The sequence below is a fragment of the Oenanthe melanoleuca genome, chromosome 19 (assembly GCF_029582105.1).
Source record: "Oenanthe melanoleuca isolate GR-GAL-2019-014 chromosome 19, OMel1.0, whole genome shotgun sequence".
Classification (NCBI taxonomy): Eukaryota; Metazoa; Chordata; class Aves; order Passeriformes; family Muscicapidae; genus Oenanthe; species Oenanthe melanoleuca.
In genome coordinates this window covers 7,928,771-7,949,550 of record NC_079352.1, presented here as the reverse complement: position 1 = coordinate 7,949,550, position 20,780 = coordinate 7,928,771, and the positions used below count along the sequence as shown (strand labels likewise).

The window sequence follows — 20,780 nt, the reverse complement described above, 5'->3', positions numbered from 1 at the left end:
AATCAGCAGTTACTCACGCCCTAAATGTTATTTGGCATGTTGGCTGGGTTTGGTTTGCACAGGGACTGGCATTAGTTTGATACTTGTGCCAATGGAGAGCAGCCCCACAGGCTTTTGGAGCCCACTAGTAATTGGTATCCAGCGTTGCATTGCCAGGGAAATTCATCCTGGACTATCCAAATGATCACATCTTGTTGAGGCTTGTGGTGTTCCATGCCAGAGACCATGGATGGAATGACAGCTTGAGTCTGGAAGCCTGCTCTTCCAGACTGTGGTTGTTGTTGTGTTGGGCAGCAAATGATGATTACAGAGCCTGCAGGCAGCTGAACTGCTCCTGGTGCCTTCTCTGCAACTCTGCAAAGCCTTACACAGCAAAACCAGAAAAATCTTAAGACTTCATCCCAATGAAAGGTCAAAATGAAAACCCTGATTATAATAAACAAAGCCCAAATCTCTGACCTTTTAGAGGTCTTTTTCAGCCAGAGTTGAGATGTCCCCCATGATCAGAAGTGGGAGTGACTGCACTCTGATAAACCAGAGGATCTTGAAAGCCCAGCAGAGAGATTTCTGCCCGATGGAAGGACAAGGCATGTTGCAGTGCTGAAGCTGTGGGGGCCTGGAGCTCTGTTCTCCTGTGGGGAAAATGGCAATGGTGAGTTGGTACTGGAATGTGGGCAGTTCCTCCTCTTGCTCTCTAATTATTACCTTATTCTGCCTCACTGAGTCTGCGCTAATGTTACAACTGGTGGTTCTGGCTCTCTTTGGGTTTACAGCATTCAACAGCTTCCTGGGCAAAGCACCATCCCACATGGCTTATTTAACACTATTTAGATTAATTTGCTGAGCCTTCAGCCTAAGTTTGTTTCATTCAGATTTGGGCTGTACTTGTCTGTCTGGCTGCCTAGTGAAAACAGTGTCCAAAATTGCTATTTCCATTACTTCCTATGTATTTTTCCAAGTTAATTGAATCATGAGAAGCAGGTTACTTAAGTAAAAGCAGTGGCCCTTGTCACATTTCATAGGGCCTGTTAAACACATAAACCCAGAAATTATTAACACTTCTGAGTAATTATAAGTGTAATAAGCAAATCAGCTTTCCTTCCCCCTGAGGAAGAGCTTGATGAGGTCTTCTTGGGGCAGTTCATCCAGCACAGCTGCTGCTGGAGTAAAATGGGATAATGCCTCTGTCCACCACTAAATACTGCATCTTCCATCACATCCCTGGCACAAAATTGTGTTTAAACTGGTATTTAATGAAATGCCATCCTTACCACCTGTACAAAGCAGGACTATCATCTTCTCTGTTTACAGAGCAGAAAATGAGCTGTGATCTCGCTGCCAGTAGGGAGTTATTGGTGGGCTTGGGCACACCTGGGAGGTGCCTGCTGCAAGTGGGATCAGTAGGTGAGAACAGGACCCTGAAACATATAGCTCAGCAGCAGTTGTTTTGAGCTCTAGCTTCTCCATGCCTGGTGATGCAGGAAGCTTGGGTTTGGAAGTGCAAAGGGCTGATGAGAAAATGGTATTTTGCTGCAATCATTTGCTTCAAGCAACTTGCACAGGTCTCTCTGACATAACATGCTGTTGATTAATGCACAAAATTGCCCCCTCTCCCTGGTGTCTAGTTTTTATTCCTTATAAACTCAGATTATGAAAGAAGAAACATTGGTTTATGAAGCCAAACATCAAAATGCAGAAGCAGACCCCTCAGTGTCCCCACTGTTTGCAGTGTGCATGCTATAGGTTGTTTTCATGCTCCACACATTTGAGGTTATTGAAGAGAGCAAAGTGTGTTTGTTATTCAGATCATTTTGGGTTTTCAGTGCTGTCAGTGTCTCAGGGAAGTGGTGCCTGAGGATTCGGAGAAGGTAAGGTTAGGAATTTATTACACTGTGTCTGAGGCTGTACAGAAACAACTCCCAAAGGTCTCTTCAAAGGTCCTTTGAAGGACAAAGAAAGGATCCTGCATGGAGGAGCCAGGAGTGTTGACATGGAGACATGCAAGCACTTGCCTGAAGTGCCAGAGTGCTGACTGCAGGAGCAGCCATGCTGGGGTTCATGCTCTCAGACTCCTGGGCTGCATCTCACCTCTGAGCTCAGTGTGGAGGCCTCCCCTGGCACATCTGCTGTGCCCTTCCTGCCTGGATCTGCATCTGAGATCAGGTTCCTTATGCCATGTCGATTTAGCTGAGATTATGCAATTGTTAGTCTGGATCTGAACTGTTTGTTTCTATAATTTGCCAAACAAAAAATGAAAATCTAGAGAATCCTAGAGCAGTGTATGCCTTCATTCCAGAGTCTGCATCTGGTTTTCTGTTCATACATTAAGGGTTTTTTAAAACAGTTAATAATTTGTATTAAATGGTTTAGCTGCAGATTTTTAACTTCTTAACCACAACAGATTAGAAGCAAGTGGAATGGGATTATTCTTAGTATTTTCCATTTCCAAAGTAATTTGCATTATCTTAGTAAGTTCCTACTTCATAATCCTAGTATATGTGTTACACCATCCATCCATCCATCCATCCATCCCTTGCAGAGCTGTGTGGCTCTTATGCTTTAGAGATGGAGGCAGGAGCCTGCAGATGCATAGGGGGCCTGCTCTGCATCTTCAAAGACTGTCAACCTGCTCTATCAACCTCCATTTCCAGTCCAGGAATATGAAATTTGGGTTTAGATTAGAGTAGAAAAACAGAAACAAAAGAGCCTAGAACAGCTTGAGTAAAATATTTGAAGAAATTGTATGATAGAGATTTAAGTCCAATACCACTGTGCTGCTTTGAAAGCAAACCAGTGGGACAATCCCAGTACAATTACCTTGAGAGAGATTTCAGGTTGGAGTTACAATTTAATGGAAAGATTGCAATAAATGCAATGCTAACAGAAGACTGGCACAGAGTACAGTCTGCTGGTCAGGGTGCTGATCACAGTCTTGTTGAAGTGACGGTTGCAATCGAGAGCTGTGATCCTGTGGAAGTTCTGGTCCTCCTCTGGATCCATCCCGTGGTGGTGATGGTGGTGTCAGGATTATATACACCCAGGTCCAGGCAGGAATGCTCAGTACCTCCCCCAGGTGGGGAGTTTCACAATGGAATAGGATATTTTGGGGAGTTCTTGATGGTCAAAATTACAGCTCTTATTCTGGTGGTGCCCAGTACGGGGTTGGGAATTACCCCCTTCAGTATGGGTGTGACTGTGCTGGTGCTCCCCCAGAGGGGAGTTACCATAGCTGGGTCGTTGGTGTGAAGAAAAAACACTACCCTGCCTCCAAGGGTTTGCCTCTTCTCTTAACACCCAGCTTGTACCCTGGGGTGTCAGATGTGGGATGGGCAGCTCCTGCAAATGACCTATAATTAACACTTTGTCAGGAATGGTGTAGAGGGGAATAGAATACACAGTTTGTTTACACCCACATTGGCATCTCCTTTTGTAACAGCCACCACAGGCTGTTTCCAGTTGGGAAGGTCAACAGAACTGGTCACTGGCATCCAAGTGAATTGCTGAGTCACCAGCAGTTCCCTGTGTTGTCCTTGACAGTCGATGTGAATCCTGCCATGGAAATTGGTGCAATCCATACTGAAAGAGTGTCACAGTGCGAGCCTGTGGATCAGCATGGGAAGCCCAGGCGGTTTGGATAAGGGGGCTCATCTCACTCCTTGCATTGAGCTCTGTGCTAAGCACATATTGGAACATAGTATGGCACATGGCTCTCTCTGCCTCTAAAACAAACTTCTGTCCTCCCCTTCTGTCTTTGCAGAGCTCCCTTCCTCGGAACACTTGAGCGTGGCCGATGCAACGTGGCTTGCCCTCAACGTGGTGTCTGGTGGAAGTGGTTTCTCCAGCTCCCAGCCCATCGGAGTGACCAAAATTGCCAAGTCAGTCATAGCACCCCTAGCTGACCAAAACATCTCAGTGTTTATGCTCTCCACCTATCAGACGGACTTCATCCTGGTAAGAGGACACGAGGGGTCCAGGCAGAGTTACTGTTCAGAGTTAAGTTCAGTTGGGCAATTCTGGGAGCAAGTTGTCTGGGAGTGGCAGAAGTACCAAAGTCTGCTTTCCCCAGAGCTTTGTTCCTTGTAGTTAGGCCCTCTGACATCTCAGGAGTTTTTGCTATGGGGTGAAGTATTTGTTGTCATGGGTTGTCTGGTATCTAATGAGAGTGCTGAGCCCTCACTACAGTCTCTCCTGCTATGGAGATACTGGTAGCACTTCCCACCATCACTCGGACACTGGTTTTCTGAAAGTTAGAGGAACATAGTGTCTGCTGTCAGGTTGCCTGGTGGTGGCCAAGAGGCTCCGAAATTTACTTATTTCCTGAGGAAACTAGACCAAAGAACAGGCAGTGCTGAGTTGTTGAAGGAATGCTGGAAAAGAGGTGAAGCATCTCCCACTTAGAAATCTCCACAATCTTTTTACAGTCATAAAAGCACTCTGATGCTTCATCCTACTGATACTGATACAATGATATCACCAAGGGTGCTTCCCTTAAGATACACCTAAATGGTAACTCAACAAGACTCAAGCAGGAGTCGTGTCCACTTTGCTGTGCACTACAAGTATGTTCCCTCCACTCAGTGTTTTGTCATTTCTGGTGCATACCAGAATAATTAGAATTATTACACCAGGTAATCAATCCTGTTGTCACCTTCAGGTGCGTGAGCGAGACCTCCCCTTCGTGATGCACACGCTGGCTGCCGAGTTCACCATCCTCAGAGTAGTCAATGGGGAGACAGTGGCTGCTGATGACTTTGGGGTAACAAATGGATTTGTCAAACCAAAACTAGGTAAGGACCAGCACAGGCTCAGCTTGCCAGGGAATTGGTTTCCCTGACACATGGGGTGGAAGTCCTGCCTCCTAGCTTCCTTCCACATTTGGGTGAATATTTATCCTGTTGTAAAAGTATAACCTTACAAGCCCATCCCAGTGCAACCAAGGATTTGAGTAGGTTTTTAACTTTCTGAGCAGCATTAGTAAGTTTGGCTGAATTTTGGCCTTTTAATGCTAGTTTTTCTAGAGAAGACATGCCTTTGGTAGGACAGAAGGTTACAGTTCATTGCAGTTGCAAAAATAATGTCTGTATCTCATATTTCCATGCTTCAACATTCCAAAGGAAAATGGCTTCTCTAAAAAGCTTTTTTAAGTATTGCAGTGATGCACAGAGAAGATTGTTTTTCAACTTTCACACTTCAATGTCAGTGAGGATCAAGGCAACAATGAGTCCAGGGCTGTACAGAACCTTAGGATGTTTGCAGGTTAGATGAACAAGTATCAAGCCAAAAGGCACAATTAGGAAAAGGATCAGCTTATATATGTATGCTTGCCTACAGACATGTGTAATTGTTTGCCCATAATCGGAAAAAGCAGGGATCAGTTATTATGAAGTGACACTCAGTTTCATCACTCAAGAGCTGACATTCACCTTGTTTAAGAAAATGAGTCTTAAAGAAAAAAAAGCATCAAGAAAGGGCACAGTGAAACACATGTTGATAATGCAGCTTGCTGTGTTGCATGCCTAAATGCTGGCTGCTAAATCTTAAAAAGCCACTGGCTGCAATCTGTTAGGCAAACTACTGTGTGGCAGCTGGGTTTTAATTTTTCGAGATATTATGGCAAAATAGGTCCCCAGAAATGAGGGAAAACAGGATGGACTGCCATCAACCACAGCTGGAGAAATGCCTTCCATAGCCCTGCTTTTTAATGGTGGAAGCCTGCATTTTTGTCTACTTTTCAGTTTCTCTTGGCACCTCCTTTAGTTTGTCCCTTATCTCATGTGGATAAAGCCCCAGAGCAGAGAGCTGGGCAGGGTATTCAGGGTAATACCCCCCTACACCTGAGGGAGAGCAGCACAGGAGCAGATTATCCACAGTTCTCATTCCCTCTCTGAGAGCCAGCAGGGCATTAGCAATGAGGCACTGCCTTAAAATACTGGCAGCTTTCTGTGTGACTGTTCCAGTGCATGGATAACAGTGATGGAGACAGGAGCCTGCTGCAGATGTGGCTTCACAGCTGTGTGTGTCTGTGTGTGTCTCTTTCAGTTCAGAGGCCTGTCATTCATCCTCTTTCCAGTCCAAGTAACATGTTCTGCGTCACCAGCCTGGATCCAGATACCCTTCCCACTGTTGCTACACTCCTCATGGATGTCATGTTTTACTCCAATGGGTAGGTCCTGCAGGGAGAGGAGCTTCCAGGAGAGGTGTGCCCAGTCTGGAGGCACAGATCCCACTGCTCCTCTGGGGTGCCCAGGGATCTGCTGTGGCCTTGTGCTGCTCCAGCGCTCTGCACTGGGGGAGGGAGGTTTCACAGGCTCAAGAGAGTTGTCCTGACAGGTGGAAGCCAAACAGGTGTTTGAGAGTGTCCAAATACATCTGCTGGCTTTGGAAAGCTGAGTGTTTTCAGAGTGAAGGTAAGAGCAGCCCTGTGGTCAGTGTGCTGCACATCCTCACAGGACTGGAGCATTTACAGCTGGCTGGTTTGCTGCCCCTTTGTGCCTGTGGCTCCAGTCTCTTGTGAGGGGACCTTGAGGCAGGGATGGAGAGTTTTGTCAGTTGTGGGGACTGAATAGTTTTCCACCTGCAAAATAAAAAAACAATTAAATTAGTATAAAGCAAGAGGACTCAGTGTCACTTCCTAAGTCAATGTAAGAACATTTCTGGTTTCACTGGCTATATCTGCTTTAAAAACCCTTTTATGTGCTCTTCTGGCTGCAGTTAATGGAGTTCTCCTCTGTTTCTTCAGAGTAAAGGACTCAGTGGTGGGCAACGAAGACTCGGGACATATTCGCTTTTTCTCCTTTTCTCTCATTGAGGGTTACATCTCCCTGGTCATGGATGTCCAGACACAGCAGAGGTGAGCTTTGGTCTTAGAGTAACCTGGACCTTCAAAAAAAGGGATGTTCTGAAAGGAGCAGGAAGCAGCTTAGACTCCTCTGTGTTAATAATTTAGACTGTCTCTGTATGGGTGTCATGGGCCTGTACACCCTGTCACTTTTCTGAGTAAAATCTGCCATTTTGGTTCCAGTATCTAAATTTTGGACTGATCTGTCCAAGCCCTCAGTGAGATCACAAATCAATGTGAGGTAGGGTTATCTCACTTCCAAAAGAGGAAAACTGGAGCAAAGTGATTTAGGCATTTTTATTCTGTTGTTCATTAGCTGTCCTTCTAAGAGCAAAACCCAAAAGGAAAACCTGGTGTAGGTGTTTGAAGTTTTCCTGCTAAAGGCCAAAATCAGGGTGGGGATGTCAATGATGGGGTCCTCTGCTTTGCTTTTACAGATGGATGGGCTTGGTGAGTCTGGTTATGATGCAGCACAGTGATGACTCAGGACATTATCATCATGACCAGACTCACCATGACTTGTTTGTCTAGCAAGGAGGGAGTGAACTGGTGAGCAGCCAGCCTCTGTGTGTGTGTGTGTGTGTGTGTGTCTGCAGCTGTGCAGCACAGCAGGCTCTGAGCTCTGCAGCCTGGAGGGATGCTGTACTCAGCAGAGCTTAGATTTGCTTTTGACATACAGTGCAGTTTGGGTTTTGTTCTTGGGGGCAAGTCCCCTGCCCTAGGGACTTGTTTTTTCAAATTAATTGAAATCTTGAAAGTTTCTTTGACCTTATTGGGGTAAACCTTTGTGTGTCTTAAGAGGAGCAGGGGCCAGTTCTTCTCTCACAGGCTGCCTGCTTGACCTTGGGCAGCTCTCTTAGCCTCTGGTCTCCTTTCCCCTGCTAAGAAATAGGGACCTCTGCAGTGGTGCCAGGGACCTCCCAGGATGGTATGGAAAAAACCACTGATTGTGCTGAGACACAAAACCAGCAGTTACTGCTCACATTCCTGAGAGCAGGTATGGAAACATACTCCATCCCTAGGTGTTTCCAAATGCAGCTTAAATCAAACCTTCACAATCTCAGCATTTGTAAAGCTGGGGCACAGCCTGCTGCTTAGAAATTTTTTCCCGTGCCTCTCTGAGTCCCTGTCCCACCTCCAGCAGCAGATGCTGCTTTGCCATAGGATCCCTGGAGGGTCAGGCAGGTGCATCTGCCCCACCTGCCTTGACTTTTCCCAGTTTGCCAAGGCTACTGCCCCATTATTGTTGGCTTCAAACATCTCAAGGATGCAGGAAGAGCAGATCCCCCACAGGCAGAATTTGACACACTGCTGTGTTTTAATTGCTATGTTTGCCATTTTTTTTTTTCTTTTTTTTTACAGATTTCCTAATAATTTGTTGTTTACAAGTGCATCTGGTGAGCTGTGGAAGATGGTGAGGATTGGTGGGCAGCCTCTTGGCTTTGGTAAGTAACATTTGGAGGATCAGCTGGTGTGCAGGCAGTCACCTCAGGGCCTTCAAGGGGTATGGAAAAATCCATCTGAGGCAGCAGCTTTCCATGACTTTGTGAGCTGAGATTTTCAAATAGAAGCCTGACTCCAATTAAGTTTGACTAATGAATATACTGAAAGTGCTACATGCTCAACAGTTCAGCTACATTGCATTCATCTGCAGGACTTTGGAGGTGGCTACAGCTCGAGCTCTGGTTAAAGAGAAAAACTGGACTAAAAGGTGACATGGAAATTAATTGTAGAGTACTGAAATCAGTGGTCAGAAAGCTCTGTCATACTCCAGTGCAGTGCTTGGGTAATTCTGTGTTTCTAGTAGACTGTTTATAGGTTTATAGCAGTCCAAATGGAAGTCTTGTTCACAGATGTATTTCACATGCAGTCGTGCACGTTTTCTCTACTCAAAAGAATATTGGTCCTAAGTAGCACAGACCAAATGCTTCATGTCTGCAGGAGTGTTCTTGTTATTTCTATGCCCCCTGAAATTTTAAGGGTCTGGTTTGAATACTGCAACAAAAACAAGTGTTCAATAATAGAGAAAAATGAATGTAAAGGGTATATGGGGCTGGATTTTGTGCTTTCTTCTTGCACATTATTCAGTGCCTTTCTTTGGACCTCTAAATTATTCCAGTTCTAACAGTTTTGTGCCTTTGGAGAATGTGTGTTTTTTTGTAGCAAAAAGAGGGTAATAAAACTAAATGTGCAATGTATTGTTGTAGCCGAAAAGCTTGATTCTGTGAGAAAGAATACATTTTATTACCTATATTCCTTCTGATTGGAGCTTGTGAAGACAAACTTCTCCATACGTAGGCACAGAGCTGGTGAGCTCTGAGACTTTTGCAAGCCCTCAAGGCAATGTTTGATTTTTTATCTCCCCACAGATGAATGTGGAATTGTTGCTCAGATTTCTGAGCCTTTGGCTGCAGCTGACATCCCAGCCTACTACATCAGTACTTTTAAGTTTGATCACGCCTTGGTGAGTATGAATAAAGCTTCTTTGGAGTAGGGGAGATCTTTTATTTAGGAGAAAACTCATTGTGAGAATGTCACTTCTCATCCAGAGAGCTTGTTGGAGTGCCTTTGCTGCAGTGTAGCCCAGCACACTCCTGTCTTCAGCCTCCTGGCTGTCACTGTCCTCCTGAACCAAGCCTGGTCCTACCCAAAGGCACAGCTCTGTTAGTGAGGGTTGTTCTCAAAAGAGGCTGGTCTCAGTCCTTAAAGATCTGCAGTGATGGAGACTTCACAACCTCCCTGAGCAGCTTCTTCCACTGCATCTGTATCTTTTATTAGAAATAGCCACAAACCCTTCAATTTGCTACCAAAGACAGTTGTAGGCTCCAGACTGTCAGGACAGTGCTGTGACAACCCACCCTTAAGGGGAAGGTGCTTCCTTAGGTGCTTCCTTCCCCTTAAGGGTGGATCATCACAGGTGTCTTTGTGTGCTGGGAACTGTTTGGACAGTCTACCAGTAGCAGACCTCTGCCTTCATCTCTCGATGCCTGCATTGTCCTCTGCTGTCTGAGACCCATCTATTAGCTCTGCTGTCCCTGCATCTTCCTGTTTTTTGATAAACAAGCAATAATGGCCAGCACAGCAAAAGAAGGCGATTTTGGAGCAGATAAGGTTGTTCCCATGTTTGTTCTCATGAGTACCCATAAGCAGTTGCAGCACAGTCATCAACACAAGAGTCTTGCCATCCTTGGAGAGATCTCTTCATTTTCTATACTGATGGATATTTTACTTTCTGGGCCTACCTCTGCTCTTCCTTTGCAAAGAAGATGCCCTCAAAAATGAGGAATTCCCCTAAAAAAGGAAAATGCTCTGCCTATAGCCACAAATGGGATGTCTTGGAACCCATTTCTCTGGTCCTGCAGGAGGGAGTCAGCTGCTTCATGCTGTTCATTTTTTTTCTTAAATGTGCCCTTTATTCCATTATACCTCTCTTTCCATCACTTGCACATTCACTGTTCAGATCCTACTTTTGACCTGTAAAAGCTCTAATGAGATCAAAGCAGGTTTGGGGTTTTTTCATTACTTTGTTTTTTCACGGTTGGTGTGAACCATTCACAGCTGATAGGTCATGTGTGTAAAGAGTAAAAGTAAATATTATTTCAGATAGCAAAGGTCAAAGTGTTATATATGTTTGTCTCATTTTTTTTAATATTAACTGTGCTGATAAGATAAGCTAATAAAACACCATTTAAAAATCAATACTGTTAGCTTTGCCTCACATTTCTGCCCATTGTGTGGCCCCAGGTGTGCACTTTTTGTGCAAAGCAGAAGGTGAAGAGTGCTTCTACATGTCAAGCCATATCTGGAGAGCTCAGTCCTATCAGTTAAAATAGATATGTAGCTGAAAACTAAGGCCATATAATTGCCATGACTCTGCAGGCAGCTCCAGCTTCTCAGAGTGCCTCATCCTGCCAGAGCAGCTGGCAGCTGTTAGGGGGGGCATGCAGGTCTGCAGGTCTTCCTTACTCACAGCAGTATTGCAGTGTTCTTCTTTGCTAGTTACCATTTTCTTTATGTATGGTTTTAAAAGCCTTTTCTCCTGGACAGTGCTGTTCCAGTTGTCAAATCCTTCCATCCTTTGGCCATTTTTTGCCTGGCTTTGCTCTGGCTGGGCTGGCTGGGCTGGATGTTTATTGGCTCTAGGGTGGTTTTGTTGGCCAAGACACTGACCTGAATTATTTTGGCTTCTTGCAGCAACTTGCAGATAATTTATTTTTCCCTCAGTCCTCTTTCCATTCTTCAAGAGCTGCCAGTGTCTTGGAGTTTATGTAGAGGTCAGACGTACTTTTTCTGCCAGATGTAACTTTATTTTTGATGTTCTTTTCTGCCAGTGACAGTCACTCTGAGATTTTTTCACATCTTCTGTTACGAGAGGTTTTTCTTGCAGCAAGCCTGAAAAGACACCCATGAATAATACAGACTTCTATGGTTAAGTCTCCTCACAAGACTGGATAAGAAAGCACAGATGCACCACAGACTGGTAGCTCCCTTCCTCTTTTGATGGGTGTGTTCTCCTGTCACCCACCATGGTCTTCCCCTCCACACTTAGGGGTTCCAAACCTGTGGGTGCCCTGAGAGCCTCATGGAGCCCTTAGGGAGCCACATAAATCCATCAGCACCTTGCATGAGTGAGCTCCTGGTGTGCAAGTGCTTCAGCAACAAAGGGAAGGGAAAGGAGGGGAGAGGAAGGGGAAGGAGAAAACCCAGAATAGTTGGCTCCCACCAGCACCCATCATACCACAGCAAACCATCTGCATCTCACTTAGAGTGTTTGCTCTGGGGTACCATGGGTGCACAGGGGTGTCCTTGTACATGGAGCCCTTTCTCAGTGAACTTCTGGTGTAGGTAAAAAACAGTAAAGTCCCTCCTTGGGACTGCTCTGGCTTTGTCTCCTTCCTCTCTTTTACTTGTCATCCCTTTTGCTGGAACATGACCTTTCTTTTTGTTTTCTTGCAGGTACCTGAAGAAAATATAAATGGTGTGGTCAATGCACTCCAAGTCAGTCAAGCTGAAAAGCATTAGAAATCTTCTGAGCTGGTTCCAGATGCTTTTTATTATTCTAATAATAATAATAATTATTATTATTATTATTCTTTTTTTCTCACAGTATTTCTTGAAAAATCTGATTACAGAGAGTGACATGAAAAGAGACTGTGGAAAGTTGAGGAGAAACGGCTCCAATAAGCCTTTGTTTTAATTATTATTATTATTATTATTATTATTATTATTATTATTATTATTATTATTTTATTAAATTTATTAATGAGGGGCAGGAGGAAGGGGAGTTCCTATGGTTTCCTGGTGTTCAGCTCTGCAGTGAAGTGCACCTGGCTGTGCTGTCAGTGTGGAAGGAGCTGCCCAGGACACCCATTGGCAGCAGGGATGGCTGTGGGCACACTGCCAAGAGCAGATGGACAGGCCACTGGCTCAGAGAGCCCTGAAAACAGAAACAAAATGAAATCTGGAATTAAACTGAAAAGACGTGGCATAGTCCTGGCTTGTGTCCTCACATCAGACTTCCTGAGGACTGTCCATCACTGCCTGTTTTGAGATGGGAAGCAAAGGGTTCTGTTTCCCCTGACAGAACAGTTTGGTATTGGAAAAGGGGAAAATATCCAGTTGTTTGACATTTCCCCTTTTATTTTCTCCCTGCATTCAAAGCCTGGCTGCTCTGAGAAAGCCTGGGCAGGGGGAGCTCAGCTCTGGCCAGCTCCTGGCAGGTGGTGTCACCAGACTTGTATCTGCATTGAAACTTGTCTGGCTTTGGTCAATTTTTCCCAGTCACCCTCTCACTGCTCCCGGTATTCTCCTGCCATATCCCCTGCTCCAGGACAGCTGTTGTCCCCTTATCCCATATCAGAGCCTTCCCCCAGCCCTTGTTCCCCAGGGCCAGCAAGAGGGGGAAGGCCTCTTTTCTCCTGTCCCCTCAGGCTTTTTCCCATCCAGTGTACACACGTGGGGAAATACAGGATTGCCCAGAGCCCCTGGGTAGCTGCTCTTGCACATCCCAGGCCACCTTGGCCAAGAGCCACAGCAGGTTGCCCCTGCCAGGGCCAGGAGGGTGCCTGAGTCTTGTGGGGACCCCCTGCAGATTTTCTTCAGTTCCTTCATCACACAGGTGGAAATTGCTGCTGTTTGGTGAAAGTAGAATGATGCTGAAAATGCCTAAAAGATGATGGGGCCTAAAAGATGATAGAGCTTTTCTCATGGGTAGTGTGTTTTCTTCTGGCTTGTACCACAGCTGAGGGCCAGAAGGAGCAGGCATCAAGGCCCATAGTGGCACCTGAGCCCAGGTTGTGCCCATGGCCACTGCCAGCAGTGTGGAGGACAGCAGAGCCCAGTGCTCTGCTGTGACCCAGACGTGGGTGCCAGCAGTCTGCCCCACGTGTGACATGCAGCAAGGGGTGGTGGAAGGAGAAGCTGTCTGCAGAGGACCTTGCTTTTGTGACTACCAGCCCCAGCATATCTTGCATGTCTTCACTTCTTCCACTTCAGTCGTGACATAAATTGCAGATCTTGCCATTTTCCTGAGGGCTTTCCAGCCGTGCTTCAGAGACAGCCTCTGGCAGGAGTTTCCTGAGGCTGTGCCATATCAGCTGTGAGCCAGGGTTTTGCATTAGTCTGGAGGCAGTAAGCAAGCACCTGGGATTGTACTGTGGGCATGGTTTATACAGGTGTGTTGGACATGCAAGCACACACAGACACAGTTAGTTGATCAGTTCTGCATTCACAGTACTGGAGGGTTGAATAGTTTTGGTTTCTGCTGCTGCTGGATTCAAACACCGGGTTTCAAATCTGATTTTGCACCAGTGGGATGTTGTGTGGCATCTAGATAAGGAGTCAGAGCATCCATGGGAAAAAGCATGGATGACTTCCCTTGGTTGGCCCTACTGGAGCTAAACATCCCTGCTGAGGAGCACTGAGGCACGTGTTCAGTGCTTTACCAAACAGGATGTTTTGCTGTTCCTTTACGTGGGTTCTCAGAATTGTCCCATGATATGTTTATATTCACTCCAGATTGCTGGACTAAAGGTTTATTGTAGATGTGGGCACTGTGCATCTCTGGATGTTTGTTTGGAAAGATGCTTTGGTCTCCTGCTGCAAGGACACAGGCACAGGCTGCACAGTGCAGTGTTGAAAGCATTTGGAGATGTTTGCTGTGACTTTGCCCAGGGCTGTGGGCACTGAGCTGGGATGGGGTGGGCAGCCAGGGCACTGGGAGCTTTTCACCCCATAGCTTGTCAGGGGGTGACTCTTTGGGATGGAGATTGCTGGCATGGCTGGGGGCACAGGGCCACTGAGTTGCTGAGTGGCCAACCAAGGTTTGTGGTCAGCTGAGCTGAGCCTGAGTTTTCACTGTGTGCATGGATAGTGCCACCATGACAGAGCCATCAGGACAGGGTCTTCTTTTTGCTCTGGGGTTTTATCAGCCTTTGGGAAATGCCAGTTTGAGCATCAGAGAGTTCCATGTGTTGCTGTGCATGTGCCAATGCTGCTTCCAATGGACTTCAGCATGGATAGGAAGGAATTAATTTGAAACAAGCAACAACTTTACTGAGCCTTAAATGAAAGCAAAAAAAAATTGGTTTTAATTTTCTAACATTGCACTCAGGCTATTTTAGAGGCTGATGTTTGTAATTTAACTTTTTTCCCAAGGGAATCAACCTTATATTTGTGAAATCTGTAGAAAGCTTTGTGGTATTTCAAACCTTCCAAAGGAAGGTTGATGTCTCAACATGGGAAAGTTGGCCTGAAAAATTCCCAGGATGTAAAATGCCATTGAGGGACTCTGACACTGTCACCATCATTGGCTTCACCTTTTTATTTCCTTTTATTGTTTTGTCCTGACATCCAGGAAGATTGTTTCAGACAACTTGATGCTTTCCATTTAGTATTCCCTTCATATGTTTTCTGGTGGGAACTGAGATACTCCAAATGTGGCCAGAATTGGTGGAACCTTGTCCCCATAGCCAGCCTGAAGTCAGGATCAATGCAAGCTTTCACAGTTGTGCTGTGTGTGAGACCTGCACTGCAGGAAGGGCTCTGCAGGGGCCTCATCAAATATTTTCATAGTAATAATAATACCACCACACTATTAACACCACAGTGCTTAGTGAACCCAAAGCAGGGGGCTCTAAAGCTGTTCCACAGCTCCCATTCTCTCAGCACCCAGCCTTTGGGGTGGGAAAAAGTTAAAGAGTATTTTCCTTTTTTAAAATGCCTTATATGTCTGAGCATCCCTGACATGCTGTTCAGTACTGTGTGGATAAAGGAGGAACATGTCTCAGTGGGACACCCTTGGGCTGGTGCCTGCATTACCTGCAGCTGCCAGTGCTGCCTCAGCATCCCTGCTCAGCTCTCTGGGCAGTTCCCCCTGGCCATGGCTGCTGCTAATGAGGGGTTGCCTCAATGCTGCAGTGGCCTCTCTCCTCTCATGTCACAAAAATTCACCAAACAGCAAAATGAAAAGGTGTTTCCAGCCCTGCAGAAAGGGGTAGGCAGGGGAGGAGAGCATGGCCCTCATGCACCCTCTGTCTTTCACAAGGCCTTTATTTTCTTAGAAGCCCTCAACATTTCCATGTTATGTGTGTGTTATTAAACAGGGTTTTGGTTTTTTTCACTCAACCTAAATAGAATTTGACTACAAATTCCTTTCTACTGAGCAACAGTGTGCATATATATACATCTGAAGTGTGTCCATAGAAATCACAATGTGTCTCTGTTGCACACCTGTAAATACCCATGTTTGTCTGTAGGGTTGCATCCAATACATCAAGTGGGCACCCAAGCAATACAGGTCCACATACAGACACAGTGTGAGTGTATGTGTGTATACTCTGGGCACACATTCGTGTGTGTATCTGTGTAGTGAGTACTGTACAAACATTTATTCACCATGTATTTTTAATTCAAGTAATGGGCAATATGAATATTAGTTCCACCCTTGCATTTTCTCTACATATGTTTTATGAAGTCAGCAATGGAGTCAGCCTGAAGCAAAGCTGGGGTTCCTCTGCTTGCTGAGAGAAACATTGGATTTCCCTCCCTGCTTTAGAAAATTCTGTTCCTCTCCAGTTTGGTGCCTCAAGCACAGAGACTGCAGGAAATTCGCTCCTTTTTCTTTCTGTATGTCTTAGTTGCTGCCCTAAATTGCCTCAGCCTATAAGGAGGGCTGGTCAGTTTGCACAGTGCCCAGACCCTGGCTGGGGGTTTCCAGTGGTGCTCCCAGCTCTGCAGGCACAGAGTGTGGTGCCAGCACTGCCTGCCTTCCCCCAGCAGGGCAGCAGCTCCTCCAGCTTTCCTGCAGCCAGGGTGGCCTGGGCTGGGCACCAGCATTCCCTCTGAGCTGCCTCCTGTGGCCTTCTCTGCATGAGGCTGGGGGCAGAGATTTCCTGCTGGGTTTGTCTGCCCAGGGCTCAGCAGGCCCATGGCTTGTGTAGGGCCCTGGTATTTGTTTGGGAATTCACACCTGTTTGCCTGTGGGGAGCTGAAATCAGTAGCTTATTTTTAAATAGATGAAGTGTTGGAGGGTCTTTTCCTGTTAAAAGCAGAAGAGGCTGCTTGAACCCCGTCACTGAAGTGCGTGGTCTTTGCATCTCACCATTGGAGATTTCTGCTGACCAGGAGTGCTCTTGGGGTCCATGTAGGGAAACAGAAAACATCCTGTTTTCCTATTTCTGTTACACTTCAACAAAGGGGAAGAGGCTGGGGGGGAGTGCTGCCCTTTGGTTTCTTTCCAGGCACTGAAGTCAGTTTGGAATTTCTGTAATGCTGTGCTGTAGATGGCACATCTCAGCCTCTTGCATGGGGAGGCCTTAATGGAAAAAATGGAAAAAAAAGTTTGACTGCAGCATAGAGATGGTGGCACCTGCAGTGGGTGACATAAGTATTAAGACTCACTTAACAACAGTGCCATTTATAAAGCATATTCATTGTACTGCTCCTTCCAAATGTGTTGTAAACTCCAAGTTCTCTGTTACCATTCCCAGGGCACAGGCTGCTGGTCAGAGACAAATCAATCCCCTCTCATGAAAACCTTGTTGGTGTCAGGTCCTGCTTGGGGTAGCACAACACTGAGAATGGATTTACTTTTTAAGATGTGCCATGCAGAGTTGGGTGTGGGGACTTTTAGGTTTTGCTGGGAGGTCCTGATGGCTCTAGCTAATCAACAGAAATGGATGGTTTTATTTTTCAGAAGCACGTTTTGTCGTGCTGGCACTGGAAGGAAATAAGGCAGTATAAGGGAGTGTGTGGCAGAGGAGGTTGCTCAGGCTCCAGTGTAGCTCCCTGAGCACCCAGTTGTTTCCTGGTGCTCTGGATGCTTTCAGGAATGTGCAGACCCCTGAGAGAGGGAGGGCAGGGAGCAGCTCTGCTCAGAGCTCTGCCATTGCACTGCTTTTGCAGGATTTGCTGCCTTCAGGCATGAGCTCCTGACACGTTTCCCCACCAGCTGCCCCACAAGTCTCACAGTGTGTGAGATGAGGGTTTGGCAGTGTGACTCTGACATCCTGTGGAGGTTGGGCAGCTGTCTCAGACATTAAAGGTTGAATTGCACGTGCTTGATCAGAGCCTGGCTCTGAGAAGCAGTTTTCCATCTTTTCTCAGCTTTGCTATACAATTCTTTTTCTTACAAAGGGGCCCATCCCTGGTGTGAGCTGATGTTGCAGTGACTGCCTGGCTGCAGAAGGGCAGGGCTTCAGGCCATGCTGGCCTGTAGCAGCCATGGGGTCAGCCCAGGCTGACTTGGCATTGTCCCACACATCCATGCTGGCAGTGCAGGGTCTACAGAGATCCTACTTAGTGACAGGTGTGGGAAAAGTAGGGGAAAAACAGGGATAGGAGGAGTGCTGAGTGATGCAAAAGAATAAATATGCTCATTTTTAGTTGTACACATATATTGAAGTTCTGCTGCTTGTTGTGAACACCAAAGCACTTTCCTTCTTTTTGATTGGATCAGATCACCCCACCCTGCCCAGCCTCCATGCTCAGCCCAGTCTCCCAGAGGATGCATTTGTCCCAGGCACACCATCCCAGCAAGGGTGGGTAGCATCACCCCTCCAAACCCCCGGTACCTAAAATATTTTCTGATGCTCAGCTCTCCATTGGGGAAGGCTCCCAAGAATCACCATGTGTTTGGATGTAATGGTGGTATCAGGGTTACTCCCATCCTTGTGGTTTTCCCCACCCATAAACCCACAAAACTGTTCAAGAGCACCAGCTCATCCAAACTCCCTAATGCAGAGATCAGCAAGGTGAATAGGAGGTGCTGGGTGCTGCACTGGCACAGTCTGTGTTCACTGAGCACAAATGTTCCCATCAGCACTGGGCAATTGGTATTTTGTTTATGAAAGGGGAGAAATTCTTTGTTTGGTCTCAGGCTGAGCATTGCTGCTAATTCCTGAAAGTGTCCCCCAGCAACATTCACTTATGGCCAAGAAGTCATTTTCTGATGAGGATTTCTTCTCTCTCTGTTACTTTGTCTTTGTGGACATCTCCAGTAAGCAGCTTAAGGCATCTCACTTACCTGTTCCAGTCCTGCCTGCAAACATTGGATTAAACTTCTATTAACTGCAGGAGAGTAAAACCCAGTAATCCTTTGCCAAATAGTATTTACACATTGTAGCATGCACTGGGGTGTGTTTACATTGGCTGAAATGTGCAAACCTTTCTCCAGATTTCGATACCTTCTCCCCGTGAGCACATCTGTCTGTCTGTCTGTACCCTGCCATATGTCAGGGGCCAGCAATACCCTCAGGCATCCTGGCAGCACTGAACGGGTACAGAAACAGTCTGTGCATCCTCAGCAAGGCTGGGGGACCTTCCCAGCTTCCCTGGAAGGGAAACACTTGACTGTGAAATAATCGTGAGTTACTCTACTGTCCTTGGCCCCTTTCTTTATTTAATCCTTACAGCACAGCTGGGTTGAACTATCAGCTCCAGTTAGCAAAGGTGAAGGGAAGGAAGGGGTTCTGCAGTGTGAGACGTGCACTGGATGCTGATCAGCAAATCCTGGCTGCAGCAGTAATAGCCTCTGCAGATGCTCTGGTGAGCACAGAGCAATGCACAGCCCTGTTGTATGGAGGGGAAATGGGTGAAGTATGTGTCAAAGTACATTCTCATTTTAGGGTATGAATTTTAGGGTTCTGTACCTCTTTGGAATATATACAAAACAAGATCCTTTCTTGGTCTCCCCAGACAGCACTGGTCATTTCAGGTTCAAAGCCTGGGAATGAATGTTACCTTGTTCCTGCAGATTACATGGAATAGCTTCCCCCTGCTCCATAATTCTCCTGCAGCCATGACCTGTGCTTCTGCATGCTCTGAGTTTGTGGAGGGCCTGGCCACAAGGGAACACAAACCTCTGGCATCTCCTCCCAGCTGACAGTGCCTAAGCTTTGCAGCCAAGGTGAAGGGAGTGGCAGCCACACACCTCCTCCCCTGCCTGCACAGCTCCTGTGTGGCCATGGCCAGCCCAGCTCAGCACTGAACCAGCTGCATGGAGCAGGAGAGTTGCAAAACAGCCGTTTAATGCCCTGGGCTTCCTTGGGGTTTTGTTTTCATCCATTTTTAGCTTTCTGCAAAATTCTGTAAATGTGCTGTGTGTGGATTTTGGAGCAGACGTGGACAGAGATGCCCATCAGGCATCTGGCAGGATTGAAATATTGAAATATGTTTGAGAGCAGAGCAGGATGTGTTCAGCTCTGTCCTCTGCCTGTAACACAGGAGAGCTGAGCAGGTGCCATGTCCCTCTCTAGGCAGAGCCACTGGTTTTACAGGGTCCCCCCAGCCCTCAAACATTATGCCAAAAATAGGGCTCCTTTCATCCTTCATTTTGAGGGGCTGGTTGCTTCTTCCCTCCTTGTGTGGCTGTGGCAGAGGCACTGTTTGTTGCACAGTACCTATGGGAAGATGCCATAGGAGGCTGCTCTTTAGAGTTCCCCTGCTCTGACTGCCTTTCTGCTTCTATTTCAGCACCCTGAGGATTTAAACCAGCTTTATGCAGTTACAGTAATAAGCTTGAGGATTCCTACTGGCTCTTTTGGTACTTGAAAAACATTTTACAGGTACCTGATCCCCTAGTCCTTGTGGGAATGCTGCTTGAAGTACCCACTTGCCAGATTGGCTGATGTGAGCATTACTGCTCCTTTGGGCCCCAAAAGAGCAGTTTGCCATTTGCCAGCAGAAATGCTGAAGCAGCCCCAGGCTTAGGCTAGTAGGATGCTGCTCTGGGCCAGGTCACAGGGGAGAGACAGCCCTGGTAAACAGAGCTCCTTATCCTCTGTGTCCTTGCTGCCCAGTCATTCCCATCAGCTGGAAGGGAATGCAAAGGGAACTTCCCTTCTGCTTAAGAAAAGCAACAGTCTCCTCTGTGGTCAGTGGTAAAAGCCAGAGTGTTTGCCATGTGGGACACTGAAGAAGGAGCCAGGTGTTCCTGTACATAGAGCAAAGGAGAAAAAAATTCTGCAGCCTTTGTTGTCACTGTTTCTTGCAATTATTTCTAGTGCCAGCCTTGGGATGGGGTTGAATTTTTGAGATCACTGAAATTACTTTAAGAGCTGGTGGTGCTCTTACAACTGTGGGACATTGTCTCTAGGCAGGAGCAGCCTGCACAGAGCACAGGAGCCTTCCCACCAGGGCTCAGCCCTGGGGCATGAGATGTTCCCCTGCAGCAGTACATATAAATATATACAGACAGGCTATTGAACCAGGCCTGCTCTTGAAGAAATCCCTGAATTTTAACATTTCCTTCCTGGGAGCAAGCCTCTGTTTTTTCTGGCATTGTGTGTTGGTTGGTGCTGAAGCTGGAGGTTCAGAGTACAAAGAAGGTGGCTCTGCAGGAGGAGGAGCACTCCATTCCTCCTTCAACCATTAGGAATTGTTTGTCCAGCTCAATGACCTCAGCCATTTTTTAGTAGTAATCGCAGAATTAAAAATGAGTCAT

General features: G+C 46.5%; 1 protein-coding gene across 1 annotated transcript in view; it reads left to right on the top strand.

Moving 5' to 3' along the window:
* Positions 1-12,328, top strand: part of CASTOR2 (cytosolic arginine sensor for mTORC1 subunit 2) — a 108,166-nt gene extending 95,838 nt beyond the window's left edge. Inside the window, exons 3-9 of the mRNA XM_056506644.1 lie at positions 3,758-3,951; positions 4,655-4,787; positions 6,040-6,163; positions 6,740-6,850; positions 8,201-8,283; positions 9,208-9,302; positions 11,795-12,328. Of these exons, the coding sequence (XP_056362619.1) occupies positions 3,758-3,951; positions 4,655-4,787; positions 6,040-6,163; positions 6,740-6,850; positions 8,201-8,283; positions 9,208-9,302; positions 11,795-11,860 (806 nt within the window). The 3' untranslated portion in view covers positions 11,861-12,328. The remainder of the gene's footprint in view (positions 1-3,757; positions 3,952-4,654; positions 4,788-6,039; positions 6,164-6,739; positions 6,851-8,200; positions 8,284-9,207; positions 9,303-11,794) is intronic.
* Positions 12,329-20,780: the final 8,452 nt, after the last annotated feature.